Source organism: Mercenaria mercenaria, chromosome 1 (genome assembly GCF_021730395.1).
Source record: "Mercenaria mercenaria strain notata chromosome 1, MADL_Memer_1, whole genome shotgun sequence".
NCBI classification, from domain to species: Eukaryota; Metazoa; Mollusca; class Bivalvia; order Venerida; family Veneridae; genus Mercenaria; species Mercenaria mercenaria.
In genome coordinates, this window is record NC_069361.1 from 82,789,956 (window position 1) to 82,811,096 (window position 21,141).

General features: G+C 34.4%; 2 protein-coding genes across 2 annotated transcripts in view; one reads left to right on the plus strand and one right to left on the minus strand.

The window, feature by feature from the left end:
• LOC123564804 (papilin-like) overlaps window positions 1-8,545 on the plus strand; it is a 409,588-nt gene extending 401,043 nt beyond the window's left edge. Inside the window, exons 44-48 of the mRNA XM_053520994.1 lie at window positions 1,356-1,467; window positions 2,353-2,507; window positions 3,170-3,442; window positions 4,210-4,485; window positions 4,800-8,545. Coding sequence (XP_053376969.1) covers window positions 1,356-1,467; window positions 2,353-2,507; window positions 3,170-3,442; window positions 4,210-4,485; window positions 4,800-4,936 — 953 coding nt within the window. The 3' untranslated portion in view covers window positions 4,937-8,545. The remainder of the gene's footprint in view (window positions 1-1,355; window positions 1,468-2,352; window positions 2,508-3,169; window positions 3,443-4,209; window positions 4,486-4,799) is intronic.
• Window positions 8,546-9,595: 1,050 nt separating this feature from the next.
• LOC123532275 (transcriptional adapter 2-beta-like) overlaps window positions 9,596-21,141 on the minus strand; it is a 32,460-nt gene continuing 20,914 nt past the window's right edge. Inside the window, exons 15-16 of the mRNA XM_053552538.1 lie at window positions 17,363-17,425; window positions 9,596-16,863 (exon numbers count right to left, since the gene is read on the minus strand). Coding sequence (XP_053408513.1) covers window positions 16,741-16,863; window positions 17,363-17,425 — 186 coding nt within the window. The 3' untranslated portion in view covers window positions 9,596-16,740. The remainder of the gene's footprint in view (window positions 16,864-17,362; window positions 17,426-21,141) is intronic.

Genomic DNA, 21,141 nt, shown 5'->3' on the forward strand with positions numbered 1-21,141 from the left:
TGTCCGCTCTATATCTCCTAAACCCCTTTAAGGATTTTCATCAAACTTGGGTCAAACGATAACCTCATCAAGGCGATGTGCAAAACTTGTAAGTCAGCCAATCCGGCTCAAGGTCAAGGTCACAACTGAAGGTCAAAGGTTTGAGCCTTCCATTTTGTGTCTGCTCTATATCTCCTTAACCCCTTGAATGAATTTTATAAAACTTGGGTCAAATGATCACGACATCAATACGATGTGCAGAACTTATGAGTCAGCCATGCCGGCTCAAGGTCAAGGTCACAACTTAGGGTCAAAGGTTTGAGCCTTCTAGTTTGTGTCCACTCTGTATCTCCTAAACCCCTTGAAGGATTTTCATCAGACTTTGGTCAAATGATCACCTCAACAAGAACTCATGAGTCAGCCATGTCAACTCAAGGTCAAGGTCACCACTGAAGATCAAAGATTTGAGCTCTGTATCTCCTAAACCCCTTGAAGGATTTTCATGAAACTTTGGTCAAATGATCACCATATCAAGACGTTGTGCAGAATTCATGAGTCAGCCTTGTCAGTTCAAGGTCAAGGTCACAGCTTAAGGTCAAAGATTTACCCTTTCACTATCCATAGCAGTGGTGGGGGATTTAGCTGTCTTTCAGACTGCCTTGTTCATTACTAGTTTTTGTAGTGCAGTTACCAGTGGTAAAAACTCTTAATTAAGCTTGGCAATTTATATTAAACAGTAAGATTGTTGATGAGCCAATTAACTTCATTGCATTAAAACATCATTTTAAACATGGGCAAATCCAGGATTTTGGTTGAGGAAGGGGTGTGCAGTTTCAAGGAGTGTCAAGGGATATGCTAACTCAGAAAAAAATTTCAAGTATATCTCAAATTGTGCAGTCTCGCGCACATTTCAGCCTAAAAATTTGACACAGTGTTATCTTTTAAATTGTAAATTATCAAAAAATCACTTGTATTAGCCCTAGTGATAGCTTTTAGTTTGACTGTTGTCCAAGCCTTCCACTTCAGCAATCATAATACTACTAGTTTAGTGTTTTGTGAGTGAAGTGAGCTGAACATATTTCTTAAAATGACTCATGTCTGTAAAAGGGTATGCTTGACCAGTTTTATGGTGCCGTGGTTGCACAGGATATGCTCCTCCTCTTGAATCTGCCCTTGCTAAGGTATGGACAATGAAAATAGACCCACTCCATATATGTGTAACATTTTCTTTTAGTTAGTATTTGGTTATTGGATCAACCTAGTTATATACCGTTATTATGTGACTGTCAGTTGTGAGTTTTATTGCAAGTAAAATTATTATTGCTGTTATTGGTGGTTTCTGTGTGTAACATACATTTTGTATTCATTGTTTGCAGAATATGAAGGTGATCGTCAAACTGGCGGTGAAACTATTGTCCCTGCCATCCCTGGAAAGAGTGTGACCTTGACATGTCGCTATGGTAACAATGTAACATGGTATAGAGAAGGGTGAGTAAGATGAGTCATTTCACTGTATTAAGTCTTGGCTCGGGAAATTTTGGTTATGAGTTTTGTTAATTTCGATTAATTGTGTTAGATTTTGACAAAGATCTCAGGAAATGCTGACTTATGAAAGAATAAAAAATGAGAGACTTTCTGTCTTTGTTAACCCTTAGCCTGCTGCAGGCAAATTTAACAGCCTTTGCAAACAGCTTGGAACCAGATCAGACGCCGATTAAATCAGCGTCTGATCAGGTTCCAAGCTGTTTGCTACTCTGACAATATTTCTTTCAATTTTGGAGCAAATTGAATGAACTTTACAATTTTAGCAGATGACATTTCCAGCAGACGACAATTTATCTAGCATGCTAAGGGTTAATATACCGTATTTGCTAAACAGGACAAACAAAAAGTAAACATACAGTTGATGTCGCATCACTTTTATTTCGTAGTTTGGTAGACAACAGCTTTATTCGTTTGTTAAGAATTCCCACTTTATAGTTGATTCATGAGAGTTTTTAGTTTGCATGTAACTTTGATGATGAAATGAGCCACACCATAAGAAAACCAACATAGTGCGTTTGTGACCAGCATGGATCCAGATGCGCAGTCTGGTCAGTATCCATACTGTTTGCTAACGGTTTCTCTAATTGCAACAGGCTTTGAAAGCGAACAGCGTGGGTCCTGACCAGACTGAACGGATGCGCAGGCTGGTCTGGATCCATGCTGGTTGCAAATGCACTATGTTGGTCTTCTCATGATGCGGCTCAAATTATATTAGCTAAAATAAAATTTTCATGAATACGGTATTTCCTAATTCACAGTACACAATTTCCAAGGATTTATGTGTTAAGATTCCGGTTATATAGAAAAGAATATAATGGAATTTTTCAGAAAATTGGTAGAATCTAACAGCAGACGTCGTGTAAACCCAGATGGTACAGTTGAAGTATTTTCCGCAACTATAGAAGATGACGGCATGTATGCATGTCATGTAGCGGGCAGAAGTGGAAGACCAACAATCTACCAGTATATGCTGCAAGTTCAAGGTAAAAACCTATCAGCCGATAGAATAACTGTTATTTTTCATGAGGATTACAGCTGAAAAAAGTGTTTTTATATAACTATTCACTTACTTGGTGACAAAGGATTATTGTTTGTCAGTTACCTGGTTAAGTTTGTTATTCCTGTGATCGTGTAAAAAGGTTCAGTATTGTATACCTTATGATCGGTATTGACAAAACATTAAATTCCTTTAATAGATCTACTCTGACTTAATCAACTGAAATTGGCGTAATTTTCCCAATGTTCTTGCATGTTCTGATTTCCTATAGTAATTAACCTTTATAATGCATCAGTAGACAGCCAGAGTGTGTCTACTGACCATTATGGCACACCTAGATTCATAATTGAACCAGGCATGCCATCATGGCCGTAATGAATACCCCAGCCATCATTATGGCCCTAAGGCAACACCTTTACCATATACTGACCTCTAAATAATGTATTAGAATAGATTAAGTGATAAAATTCATAGTCGATACAGTTTTAAACTTTGCAATCTATCAAAAAGGCAGTTAGCTTTGCTGAAATTTTTACTTTTGCAAAATTTTTATTTTGTAGAAAAACTAAAATACAATTTTGATACCTGAACTGCTTAGGCTTGATGATGCAAATTTGGTGAAAGGAGTACACTAAAATTATATTTCAGTTCCAATTGGTATTTTGCCTGGACCTGACAAGATCATGGTGAAACCAAATCGTCAAGCTTTCTTGCACTGTGAAGTGTATGGTAACCCTAAACCGAGAGTTAGTTGGCAGAAGTCCCTCACTGATATCAGATCTGGTGGCCATTACGAGACCTTCAGTAATGGAACACTGCTGATACGCAGGGCAACAGAAGAGGATATAGACAGCTACACATGTACTGCTGATAATGGAGTTTCTACACCAGTACAGAAAACAATCAAACTGGAACTCAGAGGTATAGTTGCTCTATACCATGTTTCAAAAATCTAGGACATACTTCATTTGTAAAGAAGCCTTTACTGCAGCTTATGTTTGCTGCCTTCCATTCACTTACTGCTTACTGTAGTTGATTCCAGCCTTGCCAAAACCAGAACGATGGTACCTTCCAATTGACTTGCTAAATTTCAGTGGTTTTACGCAGACTGGCCACTTAGCTCAATAAGGAGAGCGCTAATTTTGTGGATCTTTTGGTCGAGAGTTTATGCCTGGATATGGCTTTTGTTCTTTATGATGCTTTTTTTGAAGATATTTTGTCTTAAATCATTCATATTCATGTGGAGAAGTTTGTAGTTACCTGCATGGAACAAGTTAGTACAGGAACAGAATGTAGGAACACTGGTAAGGTCAATTGCCTGCTAAAATACTATTGAAAAACAACACTTCAAAACAAACTCTTGTGACATTAAAGCTGCCTGGGACATTTTAGCCAGAGGTTATATAAAACATAGTTTCAAGATCAGTCTTATATTGCCACAATCTGATTTGTTGATTATGAGGTTAAGACTGACCGATGATAGGGTAGCATTCTGATACTTGCTTTGCAACTCTACTTCATAACCTTAGACTTGAGATTCTGACATCAGTCAGACTCTGACACATTTAAAAGAATATAGTTATAAATTTGGAGTTTGTAGCAAAAATACAGTAATAAAAATTTGTTTCTTTCAATGAAATAATTCCGCACAAATTTAATCATCTTTCTTTGTATCCACTGTATTACAGAAATGTTAGTGGCCAGAATTGAGAATGATAATGGACGTGTAATGGAGGGAGGCCGTATTAAGCTCACATGTGAGGGGCGTGGCTACCCAGTTCCCACAATCACTTGGGAGAAGATGGGACGTCCCCTCACAACTGGTGGGAATGTTTTCATCAGTAGCGATGGTCAGTTAACAATCAGGGATGTTACGACTCGTGACACAGGGACATACTCTTGCATAGTGGCCAACACAGAAGAAAAGATCGAAACCTCTACTTCTGTACAAGTGGTTCCAAAAGGTTTGTACAAACATAGCATAATACTTTGGATATCTGCAGATTGAATACTATATTAAACAAAAAAAAATCAGACACTTGAGTATAAATATCTTTTCAAGACATTATTTTCAACATTCAATAAAATATTTTGTTATCGTAACTTCATCATGTCTAAGATAAATATTTAAGGAACATTAAGAGAATTTAAATACAATGATATGTTGTTTAAATGCTCAGCTATTAAGGTGATATTCATTAGTTTATACTAATTTGTTTTACCTCGATTGTGATGAAAGTTTCAGGCTTGATTGAACTATGACTGTTTTCTATTTTAGTAATGCCAGACGACAAGTGCGAAGACAGGACATCTCTAATGAAATGTCGACTGATAGTAACTGCTCGTCTCTGTGGATATACAATGTACTCTAAGATCTGCTGTGCAAGTTGCAGACGACACTTCAATGGGGAATAACTCTCATAAACATTTTTTTTTTTACATATTTTTGCATCACAAGAATAAATTATGTAATACTCCTATAAGCTTTATACCAAACAGCTATTTCGCGTCCTCAATGCGAAACTAGTCTATCTGCTTCTATTTCTATATGCACTTAGACTAGTTTCGCGTTGAGCCCTTGATTTATGATCAGAAATTTGTATACTACATAGCGTTTATGTACAATATCTATAGTACATGTACTGTCATTAGGTTGTATTTTTAAAAAAGGGAGGTAATTCTTCCTTAGACACAATTACCCTAAGTCAGTCCGCCATAAAGGCTAGGGCTTTCTTAATCAAATGAAACTTTAGACATGTATTTAAGAAGCACGTAAACTGCTGTGTACATGTTCAAAGAAAATGTATCTTTTTCGAAATATTGTGCTGTTGTATTTTCACGATATATATTCACAAGTGAATCACAGTTTAGTGCTACCCCAGTTGTTAGTGGATAAATTGTACAGAAACTGTTTTACAGTCGATTTATATTATTTTCACTCTTATTATTTTTTAACCTTTTCATTATGTTGTTTTTACTAAACTGAAGATTATCGTTTTGTTTTCGAAAGGTGCTAAATACTGATCTCTTAGAATAAAAAAAGCACACATTCTTAGTACACACTTTACTAATAGTCAATATTCTATTAACTAAACACATCGAAAAGTTTGATCTAATGGCTTGAATATTAAGAGATGATAGTAAAGTTTTATTAGCACTGACAAGTAGAGCATGGTAAAATCTAGAGGTATAAACTAAGGGGGTTGAAAAGTTAGGCTTCCTAGATGAAACATTTTAGTCAGTATTCATTTTTCATTTTGTTAACCAATCGTTTTTGTTTTTTTTTGTTAACGACATATTTTGATGAAAATAGAGCAAAAATAGCATTCAGCGATTCTGTATTGGAGGAATGGATGTTTATTTTTCCCTCTACTCCCATTATTTTGTATTTCATCATGTTTAGGATTTATTTAGTTACATTTTTTTCTGAAATAGTCATAATGTTTCATTTCTATGCATTTATTATGTGTACTATTGTCATGTATATATTATATATAATAGAATAGATGTTTTATACTGTTTACATGTTGCTGTTCACTGTATTGTACTGAATGTGTTGTTTCAGGTGACGTCTTTGTGTTTTATGCACATTTTTAAGCAGCGTTTTTCTATGTCTGTAATGGTAACTTAAGCGGACTGAAATATTGAATGACTTTGTTCGTTTTAATTACTTATTTACAGTAAAAAGCCTAAATGAATTTTTTTGCCGGACATATTTGTATTATTTGAAACAGTGCTGTCAAGGAAAATAGTCAATGAAGTTTTATCTCAACAATAATTGGATGTAAAAGACTTATATCAAGCAGATATGTTGTAAATTTTCTTGTTTATCATTTAGTTTCATAATTTTCTGAAATTTCACTTTATTCATAAAATTAACATGTTGTCAGTTCAAAGCAATGCTTAAATCAAAGTTTAGTGGCAGTTTCTTGGATGCAGAAAAAAGGGAAGTAACTTTTGTCTGAGATTATTTTGCAAATGGCTGGAATATATTAAAGGGAAGTAAGCGGGTATATACTGTTGACTACAATATTCAGTGTGTAAAACTTTTCTTGTTTGGGGGAATTCCCTCTGGATAATGGTTTATCCAATGACATTGTTACTCAGGGAGTCTGAAGGATTTTCTGTTAAATGTGGGTATGTAAATAAAACAGCAATTTGTTTTATTGAAACTGAATCCAACTCGGAAGTAGAAAAACACTAACATTATTATAGGAAAGTCAACAGGTTTAAGAAATAAAAAAAAAATATTTAAAATTTAGGTAACTTGTTGGGAAAAAATGCTTTTTGTATAGTGCTGCATGCCTAAAATCTCCAAAATTAAAATACATTCTGCGTTGAGAGTAAGTGGTTGAAAATTCTCTTTTTTTAAGAACCTATAGAAAGTTGTACAGGGTGTGCCTTTTGTCTACGAGGTTTGCTTTTTTCACAGATTTTCAACTTCTTGCATTCTGTTGATTCTATTACATTCATTTTGTGTTCAGCTTTATTGCTACAATATGCATGTTCACAACATTATCTGTGTACAGTTTGTACATAATGTTATGTGTACATAATATTGGGCATGTACACTGTTCAGAATGTCATATATATTCTTTTGTGTACACAAAGTTATTTGTGTAAACTGCACTATATATGTACATGTAAATTTTGCTTTTATAACTTGTCTTGTTATTTTCTAACACACTTTCAACTCCATTACTTGTGATAAGCTGGCGCAGGTACATACACTGTTTGTCTGTTTTGATATATTACAACATGGCAATGCTTTCTATGTTCTCTCGTATTTATTTTATTATTAGTTCAAATTTAGATCTACAGCTTCTTTATTTAGAGTTTCTTAAAAACTGTCCAGTTTGTTTGATGTAAATACAGTAATACACTAGAAACTACATGCACAAGCAGAAAGTGATATCTAGAAAGAAACAACTATACCCCATTGTTTTTGATACACAAAAGGGAAGCCGGGAAACAAAATTGGGTTAAAAGCAAGATTAATGTTAAGTACCAGTTGGGAACCAGAGACAGCAAACAGTGTATGTTCTTACATCAGAAAACTGAAACATTCCAAATGGGGTAAAAGTGTTCTCGTTTTTTTTTTTACATTGGTCATTACCACGCTGAAATTTGCAAGCATATATTTCTTTATTGTACGTCAGATTGTCGTCGCATGATTGAGACGCCTGTATGAATGATTATTAAATGTTATGAAATCCATGTAGATTGTTTTTCATTTCTGCTTCATGATAAAATGTGTTTTGACAACAAAATTTGAAGTACATAATTATATGCATAATGCTACCTTATCTCAAAAGCTTGACTGCTTTCGTGTCTCTGAAACTAGTACATGTTGTAACTTTGACCCAGACATCCCTCCTTAGAGAAAATTTTAAAATCTTGTTCCAGTCGGGATTCAAACCAAGTTATAAATCTAATCTTGCTAAACATTTTACTCATAAGCCTATTTAACTTATTACCTCATAACCATTTATATAAATGTACCAAAGTTTATACTGTGAACAATTTTTAGCAGTTAGGAAAATATTTTTATTTAAAAAAGAAATGTAGGAATTATATTCGAACTGCAATCAGTGTATTTGCTCGTGTTAAAAAATAAGCCATGGATCAAGATTTATTAGACAGTATTCCAGTACTTAGATTATGTACATAGACTAACTGCTTTATGCGAGATGATGGGCTGTTAAGCGTTGTAACGGTACCCGTTACATTAGTTTTACTCATCTTTTTCAAGCTGCTTAATTTTATTGGAAATTTCGATAGGTTTTGACTTATTGAGTTTATGGTTTACAGGCATCGCAAGCATTCGAAAACAGAATTTATATTGTAGATCACATTTGTTTAAGCCTTCGATTGCCTTAAAACAAAGTCTTGTACAAGTAGCTTCTTGCTATGAGGTAGAAATGTTATATATAGCACACATTCAGGCCAGTGATTTGAGCTCTGTTTATATTATTGTATGTACCATCTTTCCCCTTATGTGTAATAAACAAGTCCTACACTCTATGACAGATTTGTTTTTGTTTTTGGTCCTACCAGTCTAGGGTTAAAAGTTCAATCCCTGATAGAAGCAAGTGTTCTTCATGGCAATTTAACAGAAAAGGTACTTCTCCAGTCATCCGCCTTCCACCACTTCTGCATGTGGGGGAAGTTAAGATCATTCCCTGGTACTGAACCTAGAAACTGGTTTGGTTAATTTTCGGACCATTTACATAATTCAATAGTGTTAAAGCTGTATCAAACAAGACCTTTGTGGATAGGGAGACCTAGAGACAAGTATTTGCAAGTGTTCTCGTAACAAGTGATAAGCTGCACTTCTGGTGTTGCACCTTCAATGAACACTCCTTACAAACCCAGTCTAATAATACTTTACATAGTTTTCTTTTGTTTTTTGAAAGGATGATAGTTTGATACAGAACTGTTTAGTCACATACTGGTGGTGGTTTCTGCCATGGCACAGAACTCAGATGAATATCAATACAACCTGTGATGTACATAAATGTGACATTTTGTTACAAACTAGCGTACAAGGATCTTAAAGGTCTGCGCGTGCCAAACAATTTCCTGACTACAGCATGGAATGAGAAACTAAACATCATTTAAGTTGGTTATCCATCCCGTTTCATTTACATCACACTTACAGGCAAATTATCTTGCCTATTGTGTAAAAAATAGATCGCAGTGACATACAGATTTGAGTATTTCCAAGCATTATGTAGACAGTGGGAATAGTTCACAGTAAATTTGAAGAATTTCTTTGAAGCAGCTTCACCCGAAAAGTTGTCGAGACAAACTGCAGATCTGGCTTTGCACAATAGCTCACATACCAGTCTTCAGCTTGGGTGAACCAAATTTTTTCTGAACGCTGCACACGATGGTAATGAACTTTTCCTTCATTTCAAAAACATGAATCAAAGCTTGAACAAAGGAAAACTTAAATGTGTTTGTGGGATACAGGACTTCTCTTCCTAACAAATAGATCAAACAGACTGACATACACTCGTATGCTCCACTACACTCATTTTATGCGGCACAAAAACAACACAAACTTCAATATTCAGTTGATATTTTTTTATTTCGAGCATTTTATCATTGTTAAGAGCATTAATACAATTATTACGGTATGAAATTGTGATACTTGACAGTCCTTAATTAAAACAACACTACCACACACAATTTAACCTTTAGCCTGCTGGCCTTTGCAACCAGTGCAGACCAAGATCAGCCTGAACGAACGGACGTGCAGGCTAATCATAGTCTACAGTGTCGTTGCAGGCTGATCTTGGTCTGCACTGTTTGCTATTGTCAGTAAATTTTCAGTGGACATGCCTTCGAATGATAAATGGTATTGCCCACATTAAATGATCGACCAGTTCATTTTAGAAATTCAGCAGCCTAAAGGTTAAGAAAGGAATCCAGTATTATGTGTATACTTCAGCTTTTGATATTTCTTGTTCTTTATCTAAATGAGATTATCGAAATAAAGGTAACATATCAAACAGTACTGAAATATTTACTGTAAGGGAACTCAGGAAATATTAATTAAGATATGAAATAAGATAGCAGGCAAAATCTGGCACATTACACAAACCTTTCATTTCCAAAATTTTTGATTTTGTTAAGGAGGTAGGTTACCTTGTTACCAGAATAAATTCAAATTAGTTGAACTGCAGCAATTTTTTGTATTTCTTGTAATTTAATATTTTAACTGCTACAATCTCAATTTCGTTTATCTCTGGCCCTTCAAGTACAATTTTTATACAGGTTTGAAGAACATGACCCTCCAAAGGTATTTTATATAGAAAGAAGAAGAAAAATACGTATATTTAACAGTTTTCAGTGTATTTTGGTTTCATTGTTATCCGTAGAAGTCTGCATAATTAATAATTTTACTAGTATGCGCGTTAGCTTTCTAATATAAGTTTAAAATGTATATGTCGCAGGGCTTGTGTTTCCATGGTAACGCATTTTCTCTCATTTTTAAACAACTATGTATGAAAACAGGTTTTTCGACGGCTTCAATGCCATTCTGTTAATGACCAACATGGAATATTTGGGTAATATTATTAGCAAAATACCAAGCGCTTTGCATGGTACCCTATTTTTCTTAAAGTTTAAAGTAACCATGGCAACAGGGATGTTTAAAATAGCTTATATCTAGCTTTTTATCGCAGTTTCTTATAAAAAATATTTAATAAGATTATATTTCTTGTTAATGTAGCTTTAAAAACATTTAATTTATAACGTAAGTAATATTTTCGTGTTATCTGCATTTATCTAAACAAATTTTACAGCTTAAAATACTTACAGCAGTACCCCTCCTCTGATATTTTTTATGGAAAATCGTTCTGCATGCTGCTATTATTATTATGGATATTGTTGAAATGCAAATAAAAAGGCGAAGCTGTGTTCCTTTAATAGACCAGTGCCAACGCTTTTGAATTTTACATTTAGATATATAGGTCACGGGCTTCGTTTCCAAGGTAACATCAATTTAATTCAAGAAACCACATTTTTCTACTGAAATTTGAACAATTCTAGAGCTTAGTTTTAATATGTAAGTAACAAATTATCAACGGAAACTGAAAAATAGGTATTACAAATCAAACTACCATTTTTTTTATTTAAAAATGGTCGTATTAAGTAACCTTTCACCCAGCTATATTCCCAATAACATTGGTTACCATCATTATTTTCTTACATTCCGCATAACATTTCAATATAACTACATAAAAGAAGCAAAATATTGATTATTATTCAAAGCGAAAGACACATAAAAAATATTTCAGCAAATAATGGCTGTTTAAAAATAGTTCAAATAAAGAAAATGCACAGAATTACGTACTTTAAAATAAAAGCTATTAATTTTGCGCGGTAACTGACACGTAACGTCACGACGTCATTTTAAAGCAACAATGTTTTGAAGCGTTTCTGCGGCAATTTATCCATTATTTTTGCATTATTAAACCATTAAGCATCAGATGGGAGACAGGTTCATGATTTTTTTCTGATAAATGGATATACAAACACATTTAGTTTGTCGTAAACGTTGTCGTAAATCGTCACGTTAGCTTCCGGTTGGGCATGCGCACATACAAATATTAAGGTAACCTACCTCCTTAAAACCTGTAATAGCTTGAGAGTTATCTTTATCAATTTAAACTGCATTTATGCTTTTAACATCAACCTTAACTGCTTTTTTTATATGTCCATGGATTTTGATTTCATACTCGAAGCAAATGCCTTTTTCTGGGAAACGCTATAAAAATACGAATATTTTGATTTGATTGAATGGTTTTTTTTACAAGCATTGAGCACTCTGCATCATCCATGTGAAAATTAAATAACAGACATCCAATATATTATATTCTGTACTGTACATTCATTCTAATATAAAACTATTACTTGTAAAAACCACATACACATAAATAAAAACATATTTACAGTTTTACATTCAAACTATATGATTTGATACAATGAGATATCATGAAAATGACCACGTTTCTTTTACAAAGTAATCCCCCTTTTGTTACGTCCACGCCTTTTGCAAATGGCGTCACCATCTTGCAAATCAAATCACCATAAAAAATTGGAGCAACCAATCACCAACTTCTAGAAGTGCATGAAATATTGAACAAGAGGGCCATGATGGCCCTATATCGCTCACCTGTTATCACTGCACTTGAGGACAAGAAGGTCCTCAGAAAAAATATCTAAGTCCTAAAGGTCAGGAACAACAAAGGAAAGAAATTTAACCAAAAAGAAAAAAAAATTCTTACAAGGTACAGATATGTCAAAATACACCTAAATATTAGAGGTACCATCCATGTTGTACCACAGAAAAGTGGTCTCGGTTTTTTCCTACAGCCAAAAATAAAGAAGTTACTAAAAATAAGCTATTTATAGTAATGTAAAAGGGAAGCAATTTAAAAGACAATTATTGTAAGTGAACAAAAGAAGGATCTGCCAAATAAATCTGTTGACATAAATGAAATTTAAGATCAGTATCTTCATCAGTTACGGAGATATATTCATTTTAATTTGAAATAAAGTAATTAAGGTAATTTGACATAAAATCAATCCATAGTTATCTACCCTGATTGGCTCAGTGCAACTAATGACAATAATGAAATTTCAAATAAGTCCTATAAGTACTTACTGATATAAATCCATTTCGACTATAATCAGGGGAGGTAATCAGGCATAAAATAACTCTGAAACCTACGATTAGATCTGATTTGTCATGGAATCCAAGATTTATTGTTGTTGAAGATATTGTGGAAGTTTGTATCAAATAAAACCATAAATGAAGTCTCAAAATGGCTGCAAAAGCCAAAATAGCCAATTTTTGACCTTTAAAGGACCTAACTCTGGAACTTATGATGGAATCTGGCCAGTCCAAGAAAGGAACCAAGACCTTGTGGTGATACAAGTTGCGTGCAAGTTTGGTTAAAATCAAATCATAAATGAAGTTGCTATTGTGCAGACAAGGTCAAAATAGCTAATTTTGGCCCTTTCAGGGGCCATAACTCTGGAACCCATTACAGGATCTGGCCGGTTTAACAAAGAAAATTAAGATCTTATGGCAACACAAGTTTTGTGCAAGTTTGATTAAATTCAAATCATAAATGAAGCTGCTATTGTGCAGATAAGGTCAAAATAGCTAATTCTGGCCCTTTCAGGGGCCATAACTCTGGAACCCACAATGGAATCTAGCCAGTTCAAGAAAGGAACCAAGATCCTGAAGTGATACAAGTTGTGTGCAAGTTTGGTAAAAATAAAATTATAAATGAAGCTGCTATTGTGCAGACAAAGTCAAAATAGCTAATTCTGGCCCTTTCAGGGGCCATAACTCTATAACCCATTAAGAAATCTGACGGGTTCAACAAAGGAACCAAGATCTTATGGTGATACAAGTTGTGTGCCAGTTTGGTAAAAATGAAATCATAAATAAAGCTGCTATTGTGCAGACATGGTCATAATAGCTGATTTTTGCCCTTTCAGGGGCCATAACTCTGGAACCCATAATGGGATCTGGCCAGTTCAAGAAAGGAACCGAGATCTTATGGTGATACAAGTTGTGTGCAAGTTTGGTTAAAATCAAATCATAAATGAAAGCACTATCGTGCAGACAAGAAATTGTTGACGAACGCATGAGACGGACGCACTGACGACGGACGAAGGGTGATCACAAAAGCTCACCCTGTCACTATGTGACAGGTGAGCTAAAAATGCACGAACAAAATGGATAAAAATAATCCATTTAAAATATGCTAGAATGAATGAAAATGGTTAAGTGTAATATACACGCAATCAAAATGGTATAAAATAAATACGCATGTGCACATACTAATTTACAAGCAGACAACAACTGTATATTTCTGGCACTAGATTCATTCTGAACCTCCCGAGATAGGAAGCAGGCCACTGCTTAAATGTATTCTGTTTCCGATAATACTACAATAATAAAAGCACTAGTAAAATACAAGAACCTTTGCAAGAAAAATATCTATTCTTGACTACAATGACTTACTTGTATTACATATATAATTCTCTATCAGGTTTTTCTGCACTAAATAAAAAAAACTTTATTTCATATACAAGTACTATGATAGTTTATTAGTTATTCTTGACTACATCATCTTGTAAGATTTGAAACCCCTGAAGTTCCTCTTTCCATTTTTATAAATAATCTACTTGTACTTATTATTCTTTTATAACTGATAACCCCAAGGCTTCTCTTTCCATTTCATAGACCAGCATAGCAATTACCCACTGTTGTTTCACCTATTTTGTGTGTGGAAAATTCACCTATCTTTTTAAAAAGAAAAGACAAAAGGCACACATAGTTTACACATATGAAGCATAGATTAAGTACATGTAGTCTTCTCATCTTAAATATGACTTTAATAATATGCGCCTTTTTTTTTTTGGAACAGTAACAATTCTTAACATATCTTTGTAACATTTATAACAAGAGAAATTAACAATTCTGGAACACAGAACTTTAACATTTGATCTATTAAACATTTTGAAAGAACTTGTAAACAACTTGCTGTAGTCACAATAAAATTCAATGCAACTAACTGTGAATACAGCTGAACCAGCCTATGTAGTCCCCTCTATTTAGCAGTCACTTGCATTAAGTGTCCAGTCAGCTAACTTCCCAAATTTTTTTCTGCTAATTTCAACTTGTCTTATACAACCACCTACCTTAAGCAGCCCGACTGACTTGCTCCCTTCTCTGGCTGTTTAATACAAGTTTCACTGTATAAAGACATGAGCGCGAACTTTATCATCTCTTACGTAAAATGTCAAAGCAGACAGTAAATTTTTAGCAACAACAAACTATACAGGGGAAAAACTTCTTATCAAAATGAAAAAAAATAAAATTATCAAAATATAAGAAAATTTGGATCAAATTGATAAATTCTGTTTTCAACTAAAAATGTGACAAAAAAAACTGATTCAAATGCATTAAATGAAAAGGAAAATGGAGATTCAAAATTTCACTAAATCAAGTTTCTTAAAAAATATGTTAATAACAGACAAAAATATGATTTAGGAAAGTGACACATAAAAATGTAACACCAAAATGGCAATATTCATTCAAGACCCTATTTTGTATCCAGTTCATATAGAGCATATCCAGTTCATATTGAGCAGTTTTCAGTAAGGAAAAATGTTGCCACAGAAGTAAATTACAAGATCCTAGACCCAGAAGAATGACTTACTGCCATCCACTGACATCACAACCACCTTGATAATGATGAAAAGAAACCTCAGCCAAACTTACTAATTCACCAGGTCATTATATTGAACTAACTAAAAATGAAATTCAAGAAGGAACTTCGTTCTTACTTCATTTCTATTACTTATGTTTTATGGTTTTGAAACAAGACAGTGGTTGAAATAAACTCGGTATGAAAAATGAATGCTTATGAATGATTATAAATATGTAATGAAAATGCAGTACTTAAAATGATAAAATCTGAACACAAAAATTCTTCAAAGTTGACAAATGCATTACAATAAGAGCTGTTTGTAAAATACTAAGTCTGGCACTCGTCATCTCCCTGAGGGCTGGTCAGAACTGTCTCATATGTGCTATGACCTTAACCTTGAAACAAATGACCCTTAAAACAATAGGAGTCATCTACTGAATATCTACTAGACTATTAAGTTTGACCATCAAATGTAAAAATGCTCTTTAGCTATTGGTTAGAAACCATCATTAGTTTGCTGGTTATGTCTGCACCTATTGACCCCAGAAAATATCAGTTATCCTTTGACCAAACCAAATTATCATATGAAGTTTGACAGTCCAAGGCCACAGCATTTGACAGTTTATACTGAAACATTGTCCACTGATCGACTACGTGCAAAACAATATTTCAAAATTTACTTTCTTCAGGGGCGAATAATAAATGTCCAACTTGTTAACCCCTTCAACAAAGGAACACCATTCAAACAAATCTGAACACATCAACATGTAACTTGCACCGCTAAAACATGGTTCCACCTTTTTTGAGCTGGCAGTATGTCAGAAATATACTTTGTAACATTTCTTGGTAAGAACAAAAAAATAAACTATTGAAATTTCAATCAAAAATACTCCCATCTTTTACTTATGCAAAGCAAAATAACATTTCCCTACTTTCACAGGTTTTTAAAGAGATAATTGGAAAGCCAGATATGTCAAAGATTTTCAAGTATTTCATAAATTGATGAAAAATTCAAAGTTTCTGTACTAATACAGTCGCTCTACACAATACTTCAGCATCAATATATCCAACCTACACTCACTATAACAGACTTAAAACAACTTAGAGTACATAGTACTTTCAATCAATACAAAGTTCAGATAAAATTCTCCAAGAGCATTTTTACCTCAACTTGAAAACATTGCCTTTCACATTCGCTAAACAATCACAATAGCCTCTAGTGATCACTGAACATAGTGTACTAAGTCTTGAGTCGAGAAACCAGTATTTCAAAAATATAGTTATCTCCATATACAGATAGAGTGATCTCCCATACGTAGAACGATCTCCCCTCTAATGCCACAGAAAGTTCCTCATCCTTGTCACTTTCCACAACAACATTATACTCTTCCGCTCGAAGTCCTCTCCATTTTTTGCATATCACAAGATTGGAAGTGTTATATAGATAAATATCACAGGTGTGCTATGGAACGTTTATCAGGTAAGTCCTATCCAGCCGTTGTCAGCAAGAAAACTCATAATTCGTCGCCTGTGCGTTTTGTCCATACCACTAGGGTAACGTATTTTTACTGGATACCCATTCCGTCGATGAAGGTAATCCTATTAAGAGCAAAGAGAAAACACTGAATTTTAAACTACTGTACTAGTGAACAATCATTCATACAAAGTTTGAAACCTTTGAATGCTGCTACACAGTGTTTAAGCTGAAAAGACAAAACAAACAAGACAACAGCACGATTCTTATATGCCTACCTTTTGGCAACATGAAATTTAAGAAACCCGACTCCACCAAAATACATTTGATTTTAAAACGCCAGTGATATGTTTTAACCTGGCTCAACACTGAGCCTCTCTACCAAATTTGAAATCAAAAATGTCAGTTTAGGACTAACTGCCATTAAAACAATGGCAATATGAGAAACTTGGTTTGATACTGATCTTGTGTATAGTTTGACTGAAATCCAACAAGCAGTTCTGAAGAAGTAGATGGACAAATATTTGTAAAAGGCAGACACGATAATATCAAAATCCCAATCTTCCTTTGGTACAATAGCCATACAATGTACAAGTATTAATTTGATATGAAAGATATAGTTACCTTAACTATGCAGGTTTTCACAGTCATGTAATTGGCCGGAGTCATACCTATTGTGTTACACAACTGAAAAAGGTCAAAAAATGTTTTTTAAACAGAATGTTTTGAAAGCTAAAATTGTACAAGTATATGAACTTCACTTTATGTAGTTAAAAACGCTCATTTTACAGAAAAAAGTACTTTTTCTTTTAAGACAAAATTCTAAGTTTTTCAGGATGAAAAATAACCTATCAAATTCAATCAATTTATCAGAACTACATCTTGGAAAATTACAAAAGCCTACTTTAATTTATTGAGTCTTAAATATTAAGACTCTGACGGAAAAACTAACATAGAAATGCTCCAAAAATCCAACTGGGATGAAAAAGGAACGTACTGTAATGGTAAACATTTCAATAAATAACAAGAGCTGTCGGAGGACAGCAACGCTGGACTATTCAACAGCCTTGTCAATTGAATGAATACAAAAGTCGAAAAAGGGGCACAATTTTATAACAAGAGCACCGCCTTGCGGGTGCTGACGCTCATCTGATTTTTTTTTGTGTAATAGAAATATTGTCCTACCCATGATTTTCTAAGTCTAAAAAGGGCCATCATTCTTGCAAAAAGCAGGATAGAGTTATGTTTCTTGATGTTCAGTGTCTACTTATGATGGTGAAAAACTGTTGCAAGTTTTAAAGCAATAGCTTTGATAGTTTATGAGAAAAGTTGACTTAAACATAATACTCAACCAAGAAAATGATTTTCTAAGTCCAAAAGGGGCAATAATTATTGCAAAAAGCAGGATGGAGTTATGTTGCTTGCTGTACAGGGTCAGCTTATGATGGTGAACAAGTGTTGAAAGTTTCAAAGCAATAGCTTTGATAGTTTAAGAGAAAAAGTTGACCTAAACATAAAACTTAACCAAGAAATCTGACATTTTCTAAGTCCAAAAGGGCCATAAATCTTGCAAAAAGCAGGATGGAGTTATGTCTCTTGCTGTACAGGGTCAACTTATGATGGTGAACAAGTGTTGCAAGTTTTAAAGCAATAGTTTTGACAGTTTAGGAGAAAAGCTGACCTAAACATAAAACTTAACCAAGAAAACTGATTTTCTAAGTCCAAAAGGGGCAATAATTCTTGCAAAAAGCAAGATGGAGTTATGTTTCTTAATGTACAGGGTCTGCTTATGATGGTGAACAAGTATTCCAAGTTTCAAATCAATAGCTTTGATAGTTTAGGAGAAAAGTTGACCTAAACATAAAACTTAACCAAGAAATCTGATATTTTCTAAGTACAAAAGGGGCCATAAATCTTGCAAAAATCAAGACGGAGTTATGTTTCTTGCTATACAGGGTCAGCTTATGATGGTGAACAAGTATTCCAAGTTTCAAAGCAATAGCTTTGATAGTTTAGGAGAAAAGCTGACCTAAACATAAAACTTAACCAGGCAACGCCGACGCAGACGCCGACGCCGACAACCGCTCAAGTGATGACAATAACTCATCACTTTTTTTCAAAAAATCAGATGAGCTAAAAATGGAAACAAGAGGACCATGATGGTCCTGAATCGCTCACCTCTTCCCACATGACCCAGTTTTGAGTATGACATCGTTTTTTCTATTATTTGACATAGTGACCTAGTTTTTGAGCTCATGTGACCCAGTTTTGAACTTGACCTAGACATTTTCAAAATAAAAATTCTGACCAATTTTCATGAAGATCCATTGAAAAATATGGTCTCTAGAGAGGTCACAAGGTTTTTCTATTATCTGACCTATTGACCTAGTTTTCGAAGGTACGTGACCCTGTTTTGAACTTTATCTAGATATCATCAAGGTGAACATTCTCACTAATTTTCATGAAGATCTCATGAAAAAAATGGCCTCTAGAGAGGTCACAAGGTTTTTCTATTTTTAAACCTACTGGCCTAGTTTTTGACCGCACATGACCCAGTTTCAAAAATGACCTAGATATCATCAAGATAAACATTCAGACCAACTTTCATACAGATCCCATGAAAAATATGGCCTTTAGAGAGGTCACAAGGTTTTCCTACAATTTGACCTACTGACCTAGTTTTTGATAGCACGTGACCCACGTTACCTACTGACCTAGTTTTTGACCGCACGTGACCCAGTTTCGAAAATGACATAGATATCATCAAGGTGAACATTCAGATCAATTTTCATGAAGATCCATTGAAAATATGGCCTCTAGAGATGTCAAAAGATTTTTCTAATTTTAGACCTACTGACCTAGTTTTTGACCACAGTTGACCCAGTTTCAAAACTGACCTAGATATCATCAAGATGAACATTCAGACCAATTTTCATACAGATCCCATGAAAAAGTATGGCCTCTGGAGAGGTCACAAGGTTTTTTTATTATTTGACCTACCGACCTAGTTTTTTAAGGCATGTGACCCAGTTTCAAACTTGACCTAGATATCATCAAGGTGAACATTCTGACCAATTTTCATGAAGATCCATTCAAGGGTATGGCCTCTAGAGAGGTCACAAGGTTTTTCTATTTCAAGACCTACTGACCTAGTTTTTGATCGCAGTTGACCCAGTTTCAAACTTGACCTATATATCATCAAGATAAACATTCAGACCAACTTTCATACAGATTCCATGAAAAATATGGCCTCTAGAGAGGTCACAACGTTTTTTCATTATTTGACCTACTGACCTAGTTTTTGATGGCACGTGCCCCACTTTCGAACTTGACCTAGATATCATCAAGATGAACATTCTGACCAATTTTTATGAAGATCCATTCACAAGTATGGCCTCTAGAGAGGTCACAAGGTTTTTCTATTTTTAGACCTACTGACCAAGTTTTTGACCGCACATGACCCTGTTTCGAACTTGACCTAGATATCATCAAGATGAACATTCAGACCAATTTTCATACAGATCCCATGAAAAATATGGCCTTTAGAGAGGTAACAAGGTTTTCATATTATTTAACCTACTGACCTAGTTTTTGACGGCACGTGACCCACTTTCGAACTTGACCTAGATTTCATCAAGATGAACATTCAGAATAACTTTCATACAGATCCCATGAAAAATATGGCCTCTAGAGAGGTCACAAGGTTTTTCTATTATTTGACCTACTGACCTAGTTTTTTTAGACATGTGACCCACTTTCGAACTTGACCTAGATATCATCAAGGTGGACACTCTGACCAATTTTCATGAAGATCTCATGAAATATATGGCCTCTAGAGAGGTCACAAGGTTTTTCTATTTTTAGACCTACTGACCTAGTTTTTGACCGCACGTGACCCAGTTTCAAACCTGACCTAGATATCATCAAGATGAACATTCAGACCAACTTTCATACAGATCCCATGAAAAATATGGCCTTTAGAGAGGTCACAAGGTTTTTCTATTATTTGACCTACTGACCTAGTTTTTGATGGCACGTAACCCAGTTTCGAACTAGACCTAGATATCATCAAGGTGAACATTCTGACCAATTTTCATGAAGATCTTGTGAAATATATGGCCTCTAGAGAGGTCACAAGGTTTTTCTATTTTTAGACCTACTGACCTAGTTTTTGATGGCACGTGACCCAGTTTCGAACTTGACCTAGATATCATCAAGGTGAACATTCTGACCAATTTTCATGAAGACATCATAAAATATATGGCCTCTAGAGAGGTCACAAGGTTTTTCTATTTTTAGACCTACTGACCTAGTTTTTGATGGCACGTGACCCAGTTTCGAACTTGACCTAGATATCATCAAGGTGAACATTCTGACCAATTTTCATGAAGACATCATAAAAT